Below are 15,191 nucleotides of genomic sequence, written 5' to 3'. Positions count from 1 at the left end.
CCGCCGCAGGATAGAACGAAGTCGAACAAGTCGTAGAATATGAAAGAAACAAAGAATTACAAAAGAAGGCCATTAGAATTCGTATTTTCAGTGATCGTATTATCTATCTTCTATATTCGTAAATCATGGCATAAACAAATCTGTAAGTCTTTGACCAAAATGCTACCGTCAAGACGCCAACTATGTGCAAGAAATCGGTTCATAGAACTCCCCCAATGGTCCATTACTTGGGTGTTCTTCGAGCGTTTGTATCTGACAAGCGTTCTGGCACAGCTTCATCTGTGTCGGTATCTTGTCTAGGGTCAACTTGATCATCCTCCTCTTCGTCACTTGTGTCATCGGTAGTTGTCGGACCATGGGCTGCAGAGGCCGCAGTCAGTTGGTCTGGACGCTTCCTCCGCTCGAAATCTTGAGCGTGAGCAGCCGCCATGAGCGAACCAACGCGAGAAAGGCCGCGAGGACGAGTAGCCAGCCCTGGTGTAAGTGGCGTTCCCTGTTCAATGTCTGCCGGAGCGGACAGAGGCGTGGTCGCGTGTTGATCCTGAAGCTGCACATCCTCTCCGGGACGATCCACTTCGACCTCGGGAGAAGCCACTTCGTAAGGCAGAGGGACATCCCTTGATGCTCGGAAAAGGAGAACGTTGGTACAGTGTTCATTTTCCACACGGAATATCGTCCAGACGCCCCTCCGAAAGATCTCAGACAGGGCGACCATAAAACTTAGTAAAGCTGAGTGTTGCATATCCCTGGCAAAAATAGCATAGTAAATCCAGTTGAAACGTATGATGACATCGGCGACCATCGCGGCGTAGTAGACCCAAACCTTTCGGAATGCCAAAACTTCGCGCAATAGCGGATGTCTGGCATAAGGGTTCCCCAAACTCCAGTCCATAATCAAGTCCCAAACCGAGGTATAGACGGCGTTAAGCAAAGCAAAAGTGACAAAGGGAGCCTGGAACCGCGTCATCCTTTCGATACGGTACATGCTCAACGTGGCGTAATAGAGGACTCCGAACATGTATTTGCCAAAATTCACGAGATGTGGAAATACGTTTCTAGTATCCGCATAACGACGGAGGCACTGTAATGCTCTCCAAACCGATGGTAAGCACTGGAAGAACCCTAGGAGCCGGGAGTGGGATGAATTGCATTGCGGAGCATTGTTCCAGTGATGTGCGTAAAGACAGAAGAATAACTCGATGTTCTTTCAAACATTAGCAAATTAACCTTTTAAGATGCATTGGATAGAACTCACCCCCATAGCGTATGTTTGCGAGCAATACATATCGCCGAGGAAGAAATCGCGAAACTCGACAGGGTATAACCCAGCAAGTATAAGACGCCACTATTGTTGTCAGCTGAATCTTTTTGAAATAATGCAAATGGCACTTACGTTTGAATATGCCCACCACTTTCGACTTCTGTGGTATAGCACACGCGCAGGCAGGAACAAGATAATCATTGTGAGGCCGACCAGTACAACAGGCCAATAGACATACATGGAATTTATGGTGAGGAAATTCAGCCACATAAACAAGCCTAGCATGAACATGAAGAAGCAAGGTAGCTGTCAAGAGTTAGATCAAATCTGAGACACATGAGGCAAGGGATCGTACCTCGGACAATTGACGCCAATCAAGAGCATGCCGCGTATCATATTCAAAGACAAAAACGTAATTTATCTTAGTCTTAGTCCAGATCATGCAGTCGAAGCAGAAGAGTAGGAAGTGAAAGACAATAAGAAAGTAACCGCCATATATCTGCTAGAGTTAGTTATGGAGTCATATGTGACAGCATTGCCATCTTGTCCCGAGGCGACACTGACCTGAAGTAAATAGCTGGTTTGGACCTGCACACTAGGGTCCGAGTGCTCAAGGTGCCGACTAGCATAGATCAACGACTGGATGCCGAACAAGACACCGGCCATTGAAAGAAGTCCGGCACGGAACGTGTTTGGCGAATAATCGCCCGACTTGTTGATTGTATGGCGAAGTTTGGAGATAGTGATTTTGCGATCCCCACGCTCGAGATAGCGAGCATATAGGTCTTCGGTAGCAGCCATCAGGTTCTCTACGACTTCACTTTGCACGAACCACGCTTTGTTGACTCTCTCTGACATGTACCTCATCGTAGGGCGTGCATTGACCAGCTTGTCATATTTCTTGTTGATCTTCCGAAAGGCAGTGCGATTAAGGTAGGCATACGCCTTCAGCAGCTCAAGGCCGCGATAAAACTCTTGGAGTGCATACTTCAGCTTCCGCTTCGCAACCCGATAAGTAACTTCATCGTTCTGTGAGTCCTCTGGTCGGCGCATGAAGTCTCTGCGACCCGAAACCGCCTCAGGATTCTGCGATTGAAGTGCGGCCGTAGTGTTCATCTCCGCCAGCGCTTTGGAATTCTTCCCAATGCGACCACGCCCCAGCAATGTCTCCTTCAGATGAAAGGCATTGAGAGCATTCAATGTGCTGAATCCATTCGACCGATGCGCCTCATCTTTCTTGAATTTCGACTTGGTGCCCAAAATCTCTTGTATCCGCCTATCTCGCATGATATGCAGCTGTTGTCGGAGGACCTGTAAGCGCTGGGTGGCTTCATCCTCCTTCATCTGGTAGAAGGATTCGATCTTGGCCAACTCGCCATCCAGAAACGCAAAAAATTCATCCTCTCGTCGTTCAACCTCTGATAAGGGAGTGTCAGTCTGCGCGCGTTTCTCGGGCGGTACCCAGTCCGGCTGCGAGAAGACACGCTTGAGGATTTGAGAAGTCCTCGTAGTGGAAGGCCCAGCCAAATTGTTTCTCAAGCTTCCGCCTCCCTTGCTCCCGGCGTGCTTTGCGGCAGGACTCTTACTGGCGGCATCCTGACACAGACTTTGATTGGTGTCACGCCGGGACATCACAGGTGACGGGGTCTTCGGTACACTTCGACGTATTGATCCGTTTGGGGGCGAATAGGACATATCATCCTTTGGATCGAGTGCTGGGTCAGGGAGCTCTAGAGAGACCAAATCCGAAGCTGCGCCATGCTGTGGAGGTGACGCTATAATGCTGCCATAACTTCCCATGACCGCGGAGAATCGCGATCCCGGGACTCGCAAAGGCTGGCGTTCATCGCGTTGGCCAGGAGTCGATCTGGACGTCGTCGTCGCAAGGGCATCACCCCGGATCGGGATTGACGGACTGCGGAACGAGTTGGGAACTTCAAGTCTCTTGTTGTTGTCTGAGATTTGACCTGACGAGGCGCGAAACGTGCCAGAGGGTGTGATAGGCTGATCCCCAGGTCCAGTACCTGTACGTTTGAGAGACGGATACCGAGGACTTCGATTGGCCTTTTGAATGGCCCGAGCGATAGCTTTGACTTTTTTCTTGCCCGTCTGCCCGCGGAAAATCGTATGTATCAGCACGAGATCATTGTGGTTGAGGGGTAAAATCCATGACACGGAAACCTACCTTGTAATCCAGGTATTTAGCACGCCATTCAGGAACCAATTCCTGTTCTAACTCTCTGTTGACCAGTCGTATGTTAGCTGTCCGGCGTTTGTGCGGGGGAATGGAGATTGGGGATCACGAACTTGGCGAACTTCATCCTGGGGCGCAGACGGGATTGTGCATGATATTAAAAGATGGAATGAAGACAAGGGGCCTGGATGTTCAAACTTGATTGGATCCCATTGGGAGCTTATGGAGGATCTGCCGAAGGATGAAGAGGGCGTTCGTCTTCGCCTAGAAATTGCTGCTAGTAGGCTGCTAGTGATATGGTGATATTACTTGCAGGCCGTGCACTTTCGCTTCGTTCAGTTACAATTGCCGGGGATAGTCTGTCTAGTCGGGGAGGGGAAAACAGCCATCACACCAGGAAAGGGAGTGACATATGAAATGTCCTAGATAATTGGAACAGAATCACGAGTGCGAGCAGTGCGCAAAAGCCCCAAGAGACAAAGAATGAAGATCGGAGGAGCTAGAGAAAAAAAAAAAAAAAGAAAAAAGAAAAATAACTTTGGCAAAATCGCAAGAAAACTTCAAACTGGTTGAAAAAAAGTCGTCATCACGTATTCTGGGCAGTTTGAAGCTGCCAAGAAGTAAGTAGAATCTAAGGCGGATAAGGTAATCCTCCTCACACACAAGTAAACTGGAAGACGGCATTCAATTGAGTGGAAGATGGTCCTCCAGCAGTCTAGCTACCTACTAGTGCTAGTATTTGGCAGTACCTTAACCAGACAATAGAGAAAACGCACGCTGGTTGGTCAATCACCTTAGACAGGCGCACGTGCAGCATGCGATGAATTCATTTGTGCATCCACTCCGGGCTGCATTTGTATCAGTTTCAGACAATCTGGTTGGCTGGTAGATATTTACTATTATTTGGAAGAATAAGTGTATCTCTCGATCATCACTGCTCGATTGAAGTGGATTTCGATCCATCGCATATCTAGAGGGCTCTACGGCTCCATGGCCAGAATGTCATCAGAGTGGTTTTGATCCGTTGAATCCATTGGTTTTGCGCTTCAGGAACCAGGTCGGCAACCTATTAGAGTCACCGTTGTTTAGTCACTGTAGACATGTGACTGCGTGATATGTGGTCCAGGCACTGCGGAATGGCATCAAGCGACTTGGATCAACTCATCAAAGTTCAAGTCCGCAAACTGACAAAATGCGAATGCATTGTTGAAAGTAAACTCTGAAAGCACTAGAGTCGGGCCCTGAGAGTCTCGTGCAACTATCTAAATAAAGGTGATGTTCATGCATATCGCCTGACTGGGCGGACTCCTACATACCAGATATCTGCGCAACGCTGCCAAGACTGGTGGCGTCACTCAACAACTTTGACTGTTGTTTTTCTTACGGGTTGCGTCATGGAGCGACACTATCAATGATCGTCTTCTATGAAGGTGTGAGAGCAACTTGATCATTTTCAACAATCATGCAGAGATAATTCAGTTTCTGGCCTTCATCACTGTTCTGATCCTAAGTACATGCCGTCTGACTGTCCCTTACGGCACGCGTTTACCAACGGTCAACAGGGCGCTCGAAGCGCTCATGAGGTGGGTAGCGACCCGGGTCGTACTCTGGAGCACCCTGTCGGTCGATATAGTGCTCATCGTACATGCGTTCGGCATTTTCCTTAGCATGGCGACGAGCGCGTATCTTATCCGCTTCATCGAGTCCCTTTGTTTCGATGAGTTTGTCGACCTCAGCACCGACAAACCCTACCAGGGCCTCCTTGGCGAAAGCATGGCTGACGGGCTTGCCTAGCAGATTGAGACGCTATTAGTGCTTGCTAACACACTAAATAGGGTGCCGTATACTTACCCTCTCGACGCTGGTGGTCCTCCCAAGCCTTCATGCCGGCAAACGAGGCAGCTCCAGCAATGAGCTCATGAGACAGGCTGCTCTCGTGCTTGCGCTCGCCGTACACCTCACGTTGAGCCTCGTCGGATTGCTCTGGATGATCGCGTCATTAGTCTTTGAACACGGCGAGTAAAAACGGAATGGAGGGCGAGAAGTGAACGGGACCCATTCTTGATCCTAGCAGGAGGGTTTCCCAGAGTCACATTCAAGATTGAAGTGAAAAGGAACGACTTACCCCAGCCCCAAGCCATTTTGAATCGATAACAAGAAAGAGTTTAGGAATCTAAAGGTAGTTCAAAGTGTTGCGATAGTTGTGCGATGGGATAGCCCCGGACCACAGGGGGGAGGCAGTCTGCTCAACTTATATCCCTGCACATGGCGGGGTTATCAGCTAACTCAGGGGAGTCCTCATTGCCCCTCTCGCGCCATCGTCTCAGCGTCTATTTTCATAACTCCACTGCCTGAGCCTTACGAGGTTGGCAGGGAAGATCGGATGGGTCGTCTTGCCCCCCCTATCCTTGAGTGTGGTGCGAAGGAAAACAGTCCGGAGTACAATGATGGTAATGGTATGGCATCACCTCTCTACGCAGCAGTTATGCACTACTCCTCCCTCCGACCCTCCCATGGTGTTTCGCATTACGTGAATAATGGTGTATGCGCCACAGCGTCTATCCAGCTTTGGAGACTTGCAAGTTGTGTCATTCGACTCGGAGTTGGAGGCGTTTGCATACGCCAGTTAGTGGGAGCGATTGCTCCACGAGGAGGACAGGAGCAGTTTCAGCTGGAAGAAGATTGCTTCAGATTTAGGCAGTAGCATTTACTGTTCGTAACTGTATTATTACGAGCAACACTCCCGTCTATTTCGGAGCCGACTCAGAGGGAGAATGACCCTCTCTCCCATGGTACCAATCCCCAACTATAGTACCTAGCTTAGAATCCATTAGACCAGCGCTAGCATATTACAGCCTTGAGTATTTCCATACAAGTCGAGACTCAGTCGTCAGCCTGGTAACGAGTTCTTACTACGCATGTAATAATAAACGGAGGTAATAGATAGCCAACACTCCTCAGTTGACTTAATCCAACGGCGGATAGACCGGGAAATTGGGTCTCTCGCTCAGCCTTACTTTGGATGAGCCATAATATCCACACTACTGTATTTAGCACTTAGCAGTATCGACTCAGCTAGTGATTGCTGGGATCGATTTACCGAATCGCCGAGGAATTGGTGAGACCGCCAAGCTCTCTTGTGAAAGCTTGTCTATCGTACAGTCATACGAGCGCTATCCTCCACAAAGTCCATTGTGTAGTATGTGCATCAGCATATCTCTACAAAAAGAGATGCATCCCTCCGGTCACTAGCGAGAGGGTGGAGCATATCTCTCTTCATACAAAATGCCACTACGTACTTACTGGATGCTCTCCACCTCAAAGCTCCATAATCGGAACCACCGTCAATAGTCCACTACGAGAGGCTTCCACGTTGCATCATGCATCCTCGCCCCTCACAAGTGGCGGTGTACTATTATCAGCTCCCTAAGCATCGTGGCTGAAGCTGGATGGACTCAATGGAGTCAAGTCGGTGAAGGTGAAACACGAGCCAGACATGTTGTCGTGTTTACGGGCCAAGCAGGATGAAGCGGTCTCTTGACCGTTCACTCATCCAATGTCGTCCTTGACTCCGCAAGCGAGCTGAGTGTGATACCTTGTACTTGTTACCCAAGGACCCACTCCAAGGAGCAGTATCAACTTGGGAAATGACTGCGAGCCTGATAGGGCAGGTCTTTTGCCCTTCGCTTGTGCATACCTTTCCCTCCGATTTTCAAGCTCATCTCGGACAGATATTGTCCGCTCAATCAAAATGTAGGAGCTCATTGCAAGACTGATGGGCACCGGGTTCTCTTATCGGAGTTTGCATCTGAAGCTTTAGCGTTAGGAAGACTCGGAAATGGATTCCAGAAATTTCAGGCAGAGTACTACAGCGGTGGTGTTGGCCTGATTTATAAGGCATAAACTGAGCTTGAGCTCTAGGACGTTTTCCATCACCAACGTCATGACTGATTCTTGCTCCTCTCGACGACTCCTTGCTAAGTGCATGAACAACAGCAGTGCGACTCTTAAACTGACACGCGTGAAATACTCTATCATGCTATTGATCATCTTAACATCTGATTGAGAGGACATAGTCCAACCTGAACCATTTACCCCACACTGATAAAGCTCACTCACAGCTACCTACTACTGAAAACAACATCTCACCAACAACCGGACCTACCCAGTCCCCCTTCTGAACAACGATAAAATGACATCCAAAAAACCTCCCTCGCCAGCCGACTTCCCCTCCCACCACACCGTAACCATCACCCCTCCCCAAAGCCCACCCCGCGCAACCCACCCCGCACCGCCAAACATCCTCCTCCTCCTGCACGGCCTCGGCGACACAGCTGCAGCCTTCACCTCCTTCGCGCGGGCCCTCAACCTTCCCGAAACAACCGTCGTGACGATCCAAGCGCCCACACCCCTCCCCTTCGACCTGGGCGGCTTCCACTGGGGCGACGACGTCTCCTTCGACTCGGCGACAGGCACTCTAGACATGGACGCCGGGTTCAAGCGCGCGACGACCCTGCTCGTCCACGAGGTAATCCGGGGCGTGCTGGTGCAGAAATGCGGGTATCGGCCGCGGGAGATCCTGGTCCTGGGGTTCGGGCAGGGCGGGATGGCCGCGTTGGTTGCGGCGAGGGAGATGGCCAACAGGGAAAGGACGCAGGGTGCGAGTGCTGGGGTTGATGCGGATGCGGATGCGGATGCGTCTCTATCCGGAGTGATTTCCATCGGGGCGCCGTATCCCCTGTCTGGGAGTACGGTGGGGAGGAAGAGCCGGACGCCGGTGCTACTGGTGGGTGGGCGGGAGCCGACGGCTGTGAGTGATGGGGCTATACAGCGGACGAAGCAGGTCTTTGAGTTTGTGGAGGTCCATCAGTACGCGCGGAAGGGCGATGGGATGCCGCGGAACCGGGAGGAGATGATGCCTGTTATGCAATTCTTTGCGCGGCGGTTGCGCAGTTGGCAGGGTGTACCCGAGGGGAGTGTGGAGATTACGTGAATTAATGATACAAAAAAGAACAGTAGAAATGGTACTGTACAGTCCGTTGATATAGAGATAGGCGTCTAATTAGGTGCGTTAATCTAGCTCTTCAAGAGCTTTCCTGGCTTGGTCAATGCTTTGACGGGCTGTGTTGGCTGGCGAGTCTTCTTCAACCCGTCTTCCTCCCTCCTGCGCAATTGTACGCAGGTGCTGCTCTGTCTCTCTTAAAGCTGTTCGGCCATCCTCCCGGACTTCTTCCTCCCAGAAGTTTCTGGCGGCATCCCATTTTTTCTGCTGTCGCCGCAGCGAGTAGATCAACCCCACTGCGGCCATTGTGCCTGTCTCATAGATGGAGGCAGTGGGGAGCGAGATGTAGGTCAATGCGGAGAGTGCGGTTGTCAGCGTCGTAGTCGATAAGCTGAAGAGCACGAGTCGTTGCGCCAGAGCCTGCAACGACGGCACAGTGGTGTCTAGGAGCTTTGCTCGGCTGTTTGTTATCTGCGGCGGCCAGGGCTCCGCTGGTTGCGCTGGAGTTGTCCGAGTCTCAGAACTATTCGAGTCTTCTTTCGCAGGCTCAGCGGGCAGATCTTCAGTTACGATCCGGGGTGCTTCAAGCACGCCAGCCTGCTCGAATTTGCCCGCAGTCCAAATCACCTCCTTCTCCGCGCGGCAGAGATACTTCTTCTCCAGGATCTCAGACGTGATCATGCCAATGTCGTCCACTCGCCAGAACAGCTTCCACCATGCGAGGCCTTTCCACGGCTTGCTTGCGAATCCTTCTTCGAGCGAACTCTGTAGCTCGGTGTGAGCCCTCTCCGCCCATGAAGATACAACTCGGACCAGTTGCTCGCGGACCTGGTCAGGGACTGACTCGGTCTCTTGCTCCAGAATCCTCCTGTTTTCCTCCGTCATCACACTCGTCTCCGCGGAATCAATCAGCGCCTCAATCAGAGTCTTCAGGGAGGGGTCCAAGGTTCCTGCTTCTGTCCGTAAGGACGACAGCCAATCCACAACCGGCTGCACACCACTCTGATGCCACCCCCTCTCGTACAGCGACGCGTTCTGCACGGATTCGCGAAATTTAGCCAAGGCGACATCAGCTTTATCGAGGTCCACAAAGCTTATGCGATCGCTAGCTGATTCCGCGGCAGCGCCAGGCAGTGCAATAGCTCCGTAGACCAACCGCGCTTGTTTCTTCAGGTCCGATCGAGTGACCAAGCCACTGTATGCGAGTAGACCATCTACGCCCCTGCCACACACAATACTCCTGTGGACTGGATACCGCACTGCATTGTGCCGGCCGGACTGCGATATGGGTATCGCCACCGTGGGCACCAGGAATGTATCCGCGGAAAGTTGTGCGGGTGAGAGGTCCGTCTCCGCGCCGAGCGTAGATACCAGAATTTCAATGTTGCCTTTCTTCAAGATCGACGAGGGCACCGAGATCGTAGGTAGGAGGTCATTAGGGATCGTCTCCGACACTTCTCCGTATCTGTCAACCTGTCAGCGTCTCACTTCCATTATGGTAGCGAGGTTTAATACCGAATCAGCAGCCCCCGCGACATATCCGCATCCTCGGAATCTAATACATCCTCCCAGGGTTCCCGAGAACTCAAGGGATCAGCAAGTAGCAGACGCACGAGCCTGCGAGCAGCGTTCGCGTCATTTAAACCGAGCACTGTAAACGAAGCCATCAGTTAGCCACTATTACAATCTCTCTCAATACCTTCCACATATCAACATGAACTAACCAGCTACCCGGATAAGCGGGACTTCTGACTCCAATCCACGCAATGCAAGCTGTAATCGGCTGATATTCACCTGTTCCGGCGCGGCATCCCTGACCCGATTCAAGGCTTCATACAGCTCCCTGAACCGTTCTGGCACGTTCCTTCGAGCACTGACCAAAGTCGATGTTGCAAGTTGACGGCGGCACACATTCGCCGAGGGTATCGATGGCAACGATGGGAGGTGTTTCTCGTCTCGTCGCGGAGTGACATTGCCGCGGGGACGCGTTGTCACGCTTCGTCTCCAGATTGAGCAGGATGGGCAGTAGAAGATCAATCCATTGTCCGATGGCCGCGACAGGCTCTTCGAAATCGAGCTGCGGAGTTTGGGAGGCATTGACTCGACGCGCGTGGTATGCTGGTGAGCATTTGGAGAGGGGAGAGTGAACCAAAGCAAGTCTTCCGTTCCGCAAAACGGGAATTATCGAGTTGTCTTGGCGGCATGACAGTTGACCAGAACAACATGGGTTACCACAAAACCACAGTCTTTTGTGGTAGTCGGCGGGGATTTGGTGAACTCTCATAGTGAAAATTGCCGATAAATGTTTACAGATCTCTCTACGTCTACCATATATGTCATTCTGGCCAAAGAGTGGAACACATTGGTTGTATAGACAACGGTACAACCCCAAGAACCAACAATATCCGCTACCATATACACATAGCGCAAAGAAAACCATGGTGTATCAATTCATCAGCTCGTGTAGTCGAGGCGTCACGGACGCCTCGAGAATTCTGTGCAGAAATTATAGCTGTATCCACCTGGCCAGAGTCGCAGTTATTCGCTCGTCACATTCAACCAAGAAATGACAGGTTGGATGCAAAGGGAGCAGTTTGTAACCTTGTTTTTCCTGCGGACTCACTGGACTCCAGGCGGTCAAAACTTAGGGACCTTCGTACAAGCACCGGCAAGCATTGAGCCCCCACGACGGACAGATACTCTGCCGGAAATACTACCACATGGACGTGACCTAACCGATTCAGGCTTCCCGAATCTCCCGGGGGGCATCTCTTTGCCGACGAGACCTTCCAGAGCCAGCCGACCTGTGCTTATTAGGCGATGAGACCTCTTGCCGGGAGAAGAGTGGACTTACATGCTAATTCTCCGGGCGACGGTAGCCAAGCCGGTGTCATTGTCTGCCTCCTGTTGTGCACGCTCAAGTGCAGCCCGTCTTTCCTCTTCGCTTCTCTTGATGACCTCCTCGTGCGAGGGTGGAAGACGCTCGTTCTGCAAGTCAACCTTGCGAGCATCCTCAAAGTTGGTAATGGCCTGTTTGATTCCTTCGGCACCAAGCATCAGAGTACCAGCAGGGAGACGACCACCAGCAGCCGTCTTGAGTTCAGTAACTCTCTCAGACTCCTCCCGCAACACCTGGAAGACGCGCGAGAGACGTCCGATGGCAAGAATCTTGTTCTTGATCGCCCGCCGTTTGAATTCACTGCTCTCCACGTCCATTGGGAGCGGAGGAGAAGGAGCGGAAGGCGATACGGATGTGGGAGTCTCGTCTTCGAGCTCCTCCTTAGAGCAGGTATTGAGGATGGCGATGAGCATATCGGTGATCTTCTCACCAACGAAAGGAAGCGACCACGTAAACACGTCCATGAAGTTCGGCAACCAGTACGGGTGAGGCGTGCAGTTGAACTGCCGGATATTCATGACGTTATTCTCGTACTTCAGGACGGCAGCCTTATTGTTGTAGACATCCAAGTAGTTGGGAGCACTGAAGATAGTCATCACACTTGGGAATCCGGTCGTCCGAGTCTTTCGGTACATGCGATATCCAGCGTCCTGCGCCTCATGTGCTCGAATGATCGACAACAGGTTGTTCTTTTCAAGGAAAGCGCAAGCCGCGGGGTACGAGAAGAAGTAAGAGCAGCCTCGAACACTGTTGTGAACAAAGTAATCTCCCGTCTTTTCTTGTCCGAACTCTTCAAGCGGATCAGCCCAGAGGATATCGCACATCAAACCGTGAGTCGGGGGCTCTCTGAAACGATCGATCTGCAGACGCACATTAGAGAAAGATCAAAAAGAAACATTCGAACAGCTTTGAACGCACCGATTTGATATCTTCAAGAGTGTGAAGTTCAGGACTTAGGCCGCCATGTATACACAGGAATTGTTTGTTCATCACCGCCGCCAGCGGCAACGAGCAGAATGACTCAACGCAGGCCTCATAGATACGCTCGCTGTATTTATGCTTGCATTCCAGCTTGAAGGTGAAGTAGTCCGTGAGATGCCTGCATTCATGGTTGCCTCGGAGCAGCCAAAGTGTATTCGGGTACCAGATCTTCAGGGCCCAGAGATATAAAACGCACTAGCCGATATCAGCTTCACCGACCTTCAGGTCTCCCGAGTAGTCATCTCTCACCTCAATGCTGAAATAACCTCTGTCGACATAATCACCCAGGAAAAGGTACCTCGTCTCGGACGGATCACCACCGACTTCGAAAAGTTTCATCAAGTCATAGTATTGACCGTGAACGTCGCCACAGACTGTAATCGGCGCATCCATCTCTAGCAGATTAGGTTCAGATCTCAAAATCTGAGTTCCGGCATGTATGATCCATAGTGCCTGCTCCTCTGTAAGACGACCTTCCCGATAGAAATGTTGTTTCAGGAACTGGAGGTTGGGCTTCGAAGGATCTTCAGGAGACCAGAACATGTCATCCGTTGGAGTACTTAAAGCCGGCGCTTGCACCTCTGAGTCCGCAGAATTGGTTAGAGATGGCGAATGTTTACAACGCAACAAAGACTCAATATCAGAGCATACCTTTAATCACTCGTTCCAGAGTGGAGACCTGAGTGCCATCCTCCATGGTGTGTAGTGTGAAGTCGATCTCCGGGACCGGCTTCTTGTCCCTCACCGCGCGCGCCAGTGCTTGATCCATCTTGCGCAGCGTGAACTAAAAAGTAGTACGACTTCAAAGAAGCAAGTCTGCGGAAGATTTTCGGTGCGCAAGTGGACAGATCAAGGAGAAGGGGGCAAGTTGGTTGCGCGGAGGCAAGTTTGTGGTGGGGTTAAACAGCGGCGGGATTTTACACACGAGACGAAGGCCGGATCGAGGAACTGCCTTGACGTCGGTGATCAAAAAGATCAATCGTCCGGTCGATGATGGACTTTACTATAGGGAAGAAAGGACAAAAGCGTAGAGAAGAAAAGGGTCGATAGTGAGGAGAAATTATGGATATGAAACCTTGGGATTCTTAGGATACAGCCAAGTGTATTGCCTTTTCCTAAAATAGCGTAAAGCTGAGGTGACCGTGGGTCGCGTGGCGGAAAAGAGATAGACTGGATAAAGGAAGGGTGAAGACAAGGTATGTATGAGCAGAAAAGCAATTCAGTAATGGCTCTTGGGCAATGCAGGATTATTGGGGTGGGCTGAGAGAACCTGGCAAAAGATGAGGGCAGGTCTTTTCTAAGGTCTTTGACCAGGCTGGAGGCTCTAGTACAGCTTGATCTGGGTCAGGGATTTGCCAACAAGGAACCTACCCTGACTCGTCTGATGAAGTCAAGCTGCATTTCGCATGGATTTACGGGTTCTAATTGATCTTGGACCGTTTCATTGGCGGGTGCTGCGATCAAATACGTAAGGTTATATGTCTCATTCATCTATCATCGGCCTCTCTTGCGTCGACGCCGGAGACTATGATTCCTTGAGGCAAATACTACTACTGGAATTGTCCCTGGAGTGCGGGGATATCCGTCCGATGGTTCATCCTCCTTTGCCTTCCCCACGCCCACATTCTGACACTCTAGACTCCAACGCGTCTTACTTTCTATCTCGTTGCACTTCAATAGAACCAAATTGCAACAGCCATGTATGAATCATTCCGTACGTATCTCAATAACCTCTTTAAGAATTAGCCATTAGTAGTACTGACGGTGCTCTCGCACAGGTCCTCATCCGCTTCTTGCCCAAGTCCCCTTGACAGTCTCCCCGTTCATCAATCTGCCTACCTCAGTCACTCTTCCCTACACCTACAAATCAGTTCCATCGACTCTACCTCCATCTGTTACCGTTGATCCCAGTAATCCGGACATCAAGGCCCGTTATGTGGTCTCCCCAAGCGGCGAGCATGCGGCGCGCCCAGAAGAGATACTGGCCTCTTGCAAGTCGCTGGAGGAACATTTGAACAGGACGCGGATCGAGGCCGAGAACGCGATCAAAAAGTGGGAGGAAGCGATATCGCAAAGAGACCTTGCGGAAAAGAGGCGTGTCGCTCCCGGTTGGCTGGATCGAGATGAGAAATTGCTTCAACCCATCAATCCGGCGCCGGCTCCATCGTCAAAGAATCAGTCAAACCATAGCTTACTGGACAGCTCATCCGGCAACCAAAGCTCGTCTGGTTTTCCTGCCATGGTACCTCGCGATGAGGGTGAAGAGTTGGATCGCGCTTTTGGAGGGTTGGATGTGAAATAGGCAACGGTGCTATGCCAGACAGATGACATCAGAAACTGAATTCCTGATATTGCTTGCACAGATGTCTCCGGTCAATGGAGCGCATTTCAGACTTCCACAGTGAGGACGACCTTTTGACCAAAAGAGTGCGCCATGTCCACCGGAAGCGCCTCATCGAATGGCATTCAACGAAGCAAAAAGAGCATCAAAAACATACAACAGCCGGGATTCGCTGGTGGTCACCCACCCAACTACTAACCGGCCGGCGTGTGGCTTAAGTACGGCTGAGCGGACGGGAAGCCCTGTTTTCCACACCCTATGGTCGTATGTGCTTTCCAGATGGAAGTAGACGGTCTAGAAACTGGCTCATTCCGACTGGCTCTGCTACAGTACAACGTCCCAAACTTGCAGATTGAAGTGGAAGCAGGCTTGAATGACCACAAACCCCCATTAGCCGCCATCGAGCAGCAATTTCTCTCATACCCGCCATCGACCCTACGGGGTCGGTTGAGTGAGCTGCACTTGGCTAAGTGAAAGCGCGCATGTATGCTAGGATTAGGTCGCAATGAGCCG

At 51.1% G+C, this 15,191-nt stretch overlaps 6 protein-coding genes and 1 non-coding gene across 7 annotated transcripts; 2 read left to right on the top strand and 5 right to left on the bottom strand.

Moving 5' to 3' along the window:
* Positions 1 to 223: 223 nt before the first annotated feature.
* On the bottom strand, positions 224 to 3,582 carry Aud_005966 (SPX and EXS domain-containing protein; the record flags this gene model as incomplete). Its single annotated transcript, XM_043290875.1, has 7 exons — positions 224 to 1,204; positions 1,256 to 1,345; positions 1,394 to 1,567; positions 1,617 to 1,760; positions 1,826 to 3,370; positions 3,447 to 3,501; positions 3,578 to 3,582. 7 exons carry the CDS (start codon positions 3,580 to 3,582, stop codon positions 224 to 226), a joined length of 2,994 nt encoding a protein of 997 aa, XP_043146810.1.
* A 1,418-nt stretch (positions 3,583 to 5,000) lies between these two features.
* Positions 5,001 to 5,596, bottom strand: Aud_005965 (DUF3759 domain-containing protein; the record flags this gene model as incomplete). Its single annotated transcript, XM_043290874.1, has 3 exons — positions 5,001 to 5,245; positions 5,307 to 5,438; positions 5,581 to 5,596. 3 exons carry the CDS (start codon positions 5,594 to 5,596, stop codon positions 5,001 to 5,003), a joined length of 393 nt encoding a protein of 130 aa, XP_043146809.1.
* Positions 5,597 to 7,647: 2,051 nt separating this feature from the next.
* Aud_005964 (alpha/beta hydrolase) lies at positions 7,648 to 8,448 on the top strand (the record flags this gene model as incomplete). Its single annotated transcript, XM_043290873.1, has 1 exon — positions 7,648 to 8,448. The coding sequence occupies one exon, from the start codon at positions 7,648 to 7,650 to the stop codon at positions 8,446 to 8,448; it is 801 nt and encodes a 266-aa protein (XP_043146808.1).
* A 78-nt stretch (positions 8,449 to 8,526) lies between these two features.
* Positions 8,527 to 10,554, bottom strand: Aud_005963 (uncharacterized protein; the record flags this gene model as incomplete). The annotated part of the gene is made up of 3 exons (XM_043290872.1): positions 8,527 to 9,922; positions 9,973 to 10,108; positions 10,182 to 10,554. The coding sequence occupies 3 exons, from the start codon at positions 10,552 to 10,554 to the stop codon at positions 8,527 to 8,529; spliced, it is 1,905 nt and encodes a 634-aa protein (XP_043146807.1).
* Positions 10,555 to 11,197: 643 nt separating this feature from the next.
* Positions 11,198 to 13,106, bottom strand: Aud_005962 (serine/threonine-protein phosphatase 2B catalytic subunit; the record flags this gene model as incomplete). The annotated part of the gene is made up of 5 exons (XM_043290871.1): positions 11,198 to 11,261; positions 11,312 to 12,216; positions 12,275 to 12,532; positions 12,587 to 12,918; positions 12,989 to 13,106. The coding sequence occupies 5 exons, from the start codon at positions 13,104 to 13,106 to the stop codon at positions 11,198 to 11,200; spliced, it is 1,677 nt and encodes a 558-aa protein (XP_043146806.1).
* A 929-nt stretch (positions 13,107 to 14,035) lies between these two features.
* Positions 14,036 to 14,639, top strand: Aud_005961 (uncharacterized protein; the record flags this gene model as incomplete). Its single annotated transcript, XM_043290870.1, has 2 exons — positions 14,036 to 14,051; positions 14,116 to 14,639. The coding sequence occupies 2 exons, from the start codon at positions 14,036 to 14,038 to the stop codon at positions 14,637 to 14,639; spliced, it is 540 nt and encodes a 179-aa protein (XP_043146805.1).
* Positions 14,640 to 14,828: 189 nt separating this feature from the next.
* On the bottom strand, positions 14,829 to 14,948 carry Aud_r0021. The gene has a single exon (XR_006253271.1). It is a non-coding gene; the product is annotated as a 5S ribosomal RNA (ribosomal RNA).
* Between the last annotated feature and the right edge of the window lie 243 nt (positions 14,949 to 15,191).

The sequence above is a fragment of the Aspergillus udagawae genome (assembly GCF_001078395.1).
Source record: "Aspergillus udagawae IFM 46973 DNA, scaffold_4, whole genome shotgun sequence".
NCBI classification, from domain to species: Eukaryota; Fungi; Ascomycota; class Eurotiomycetes; order Eurotiales; family Aspergillaceae; genus Aspergillus; species Aspergillus udagawae.
The sequence above is the reverse complement of the archived record's forward strand: the minus strand, read 5'-3'. Positions and strand labels throughout refer to the sequence as shown.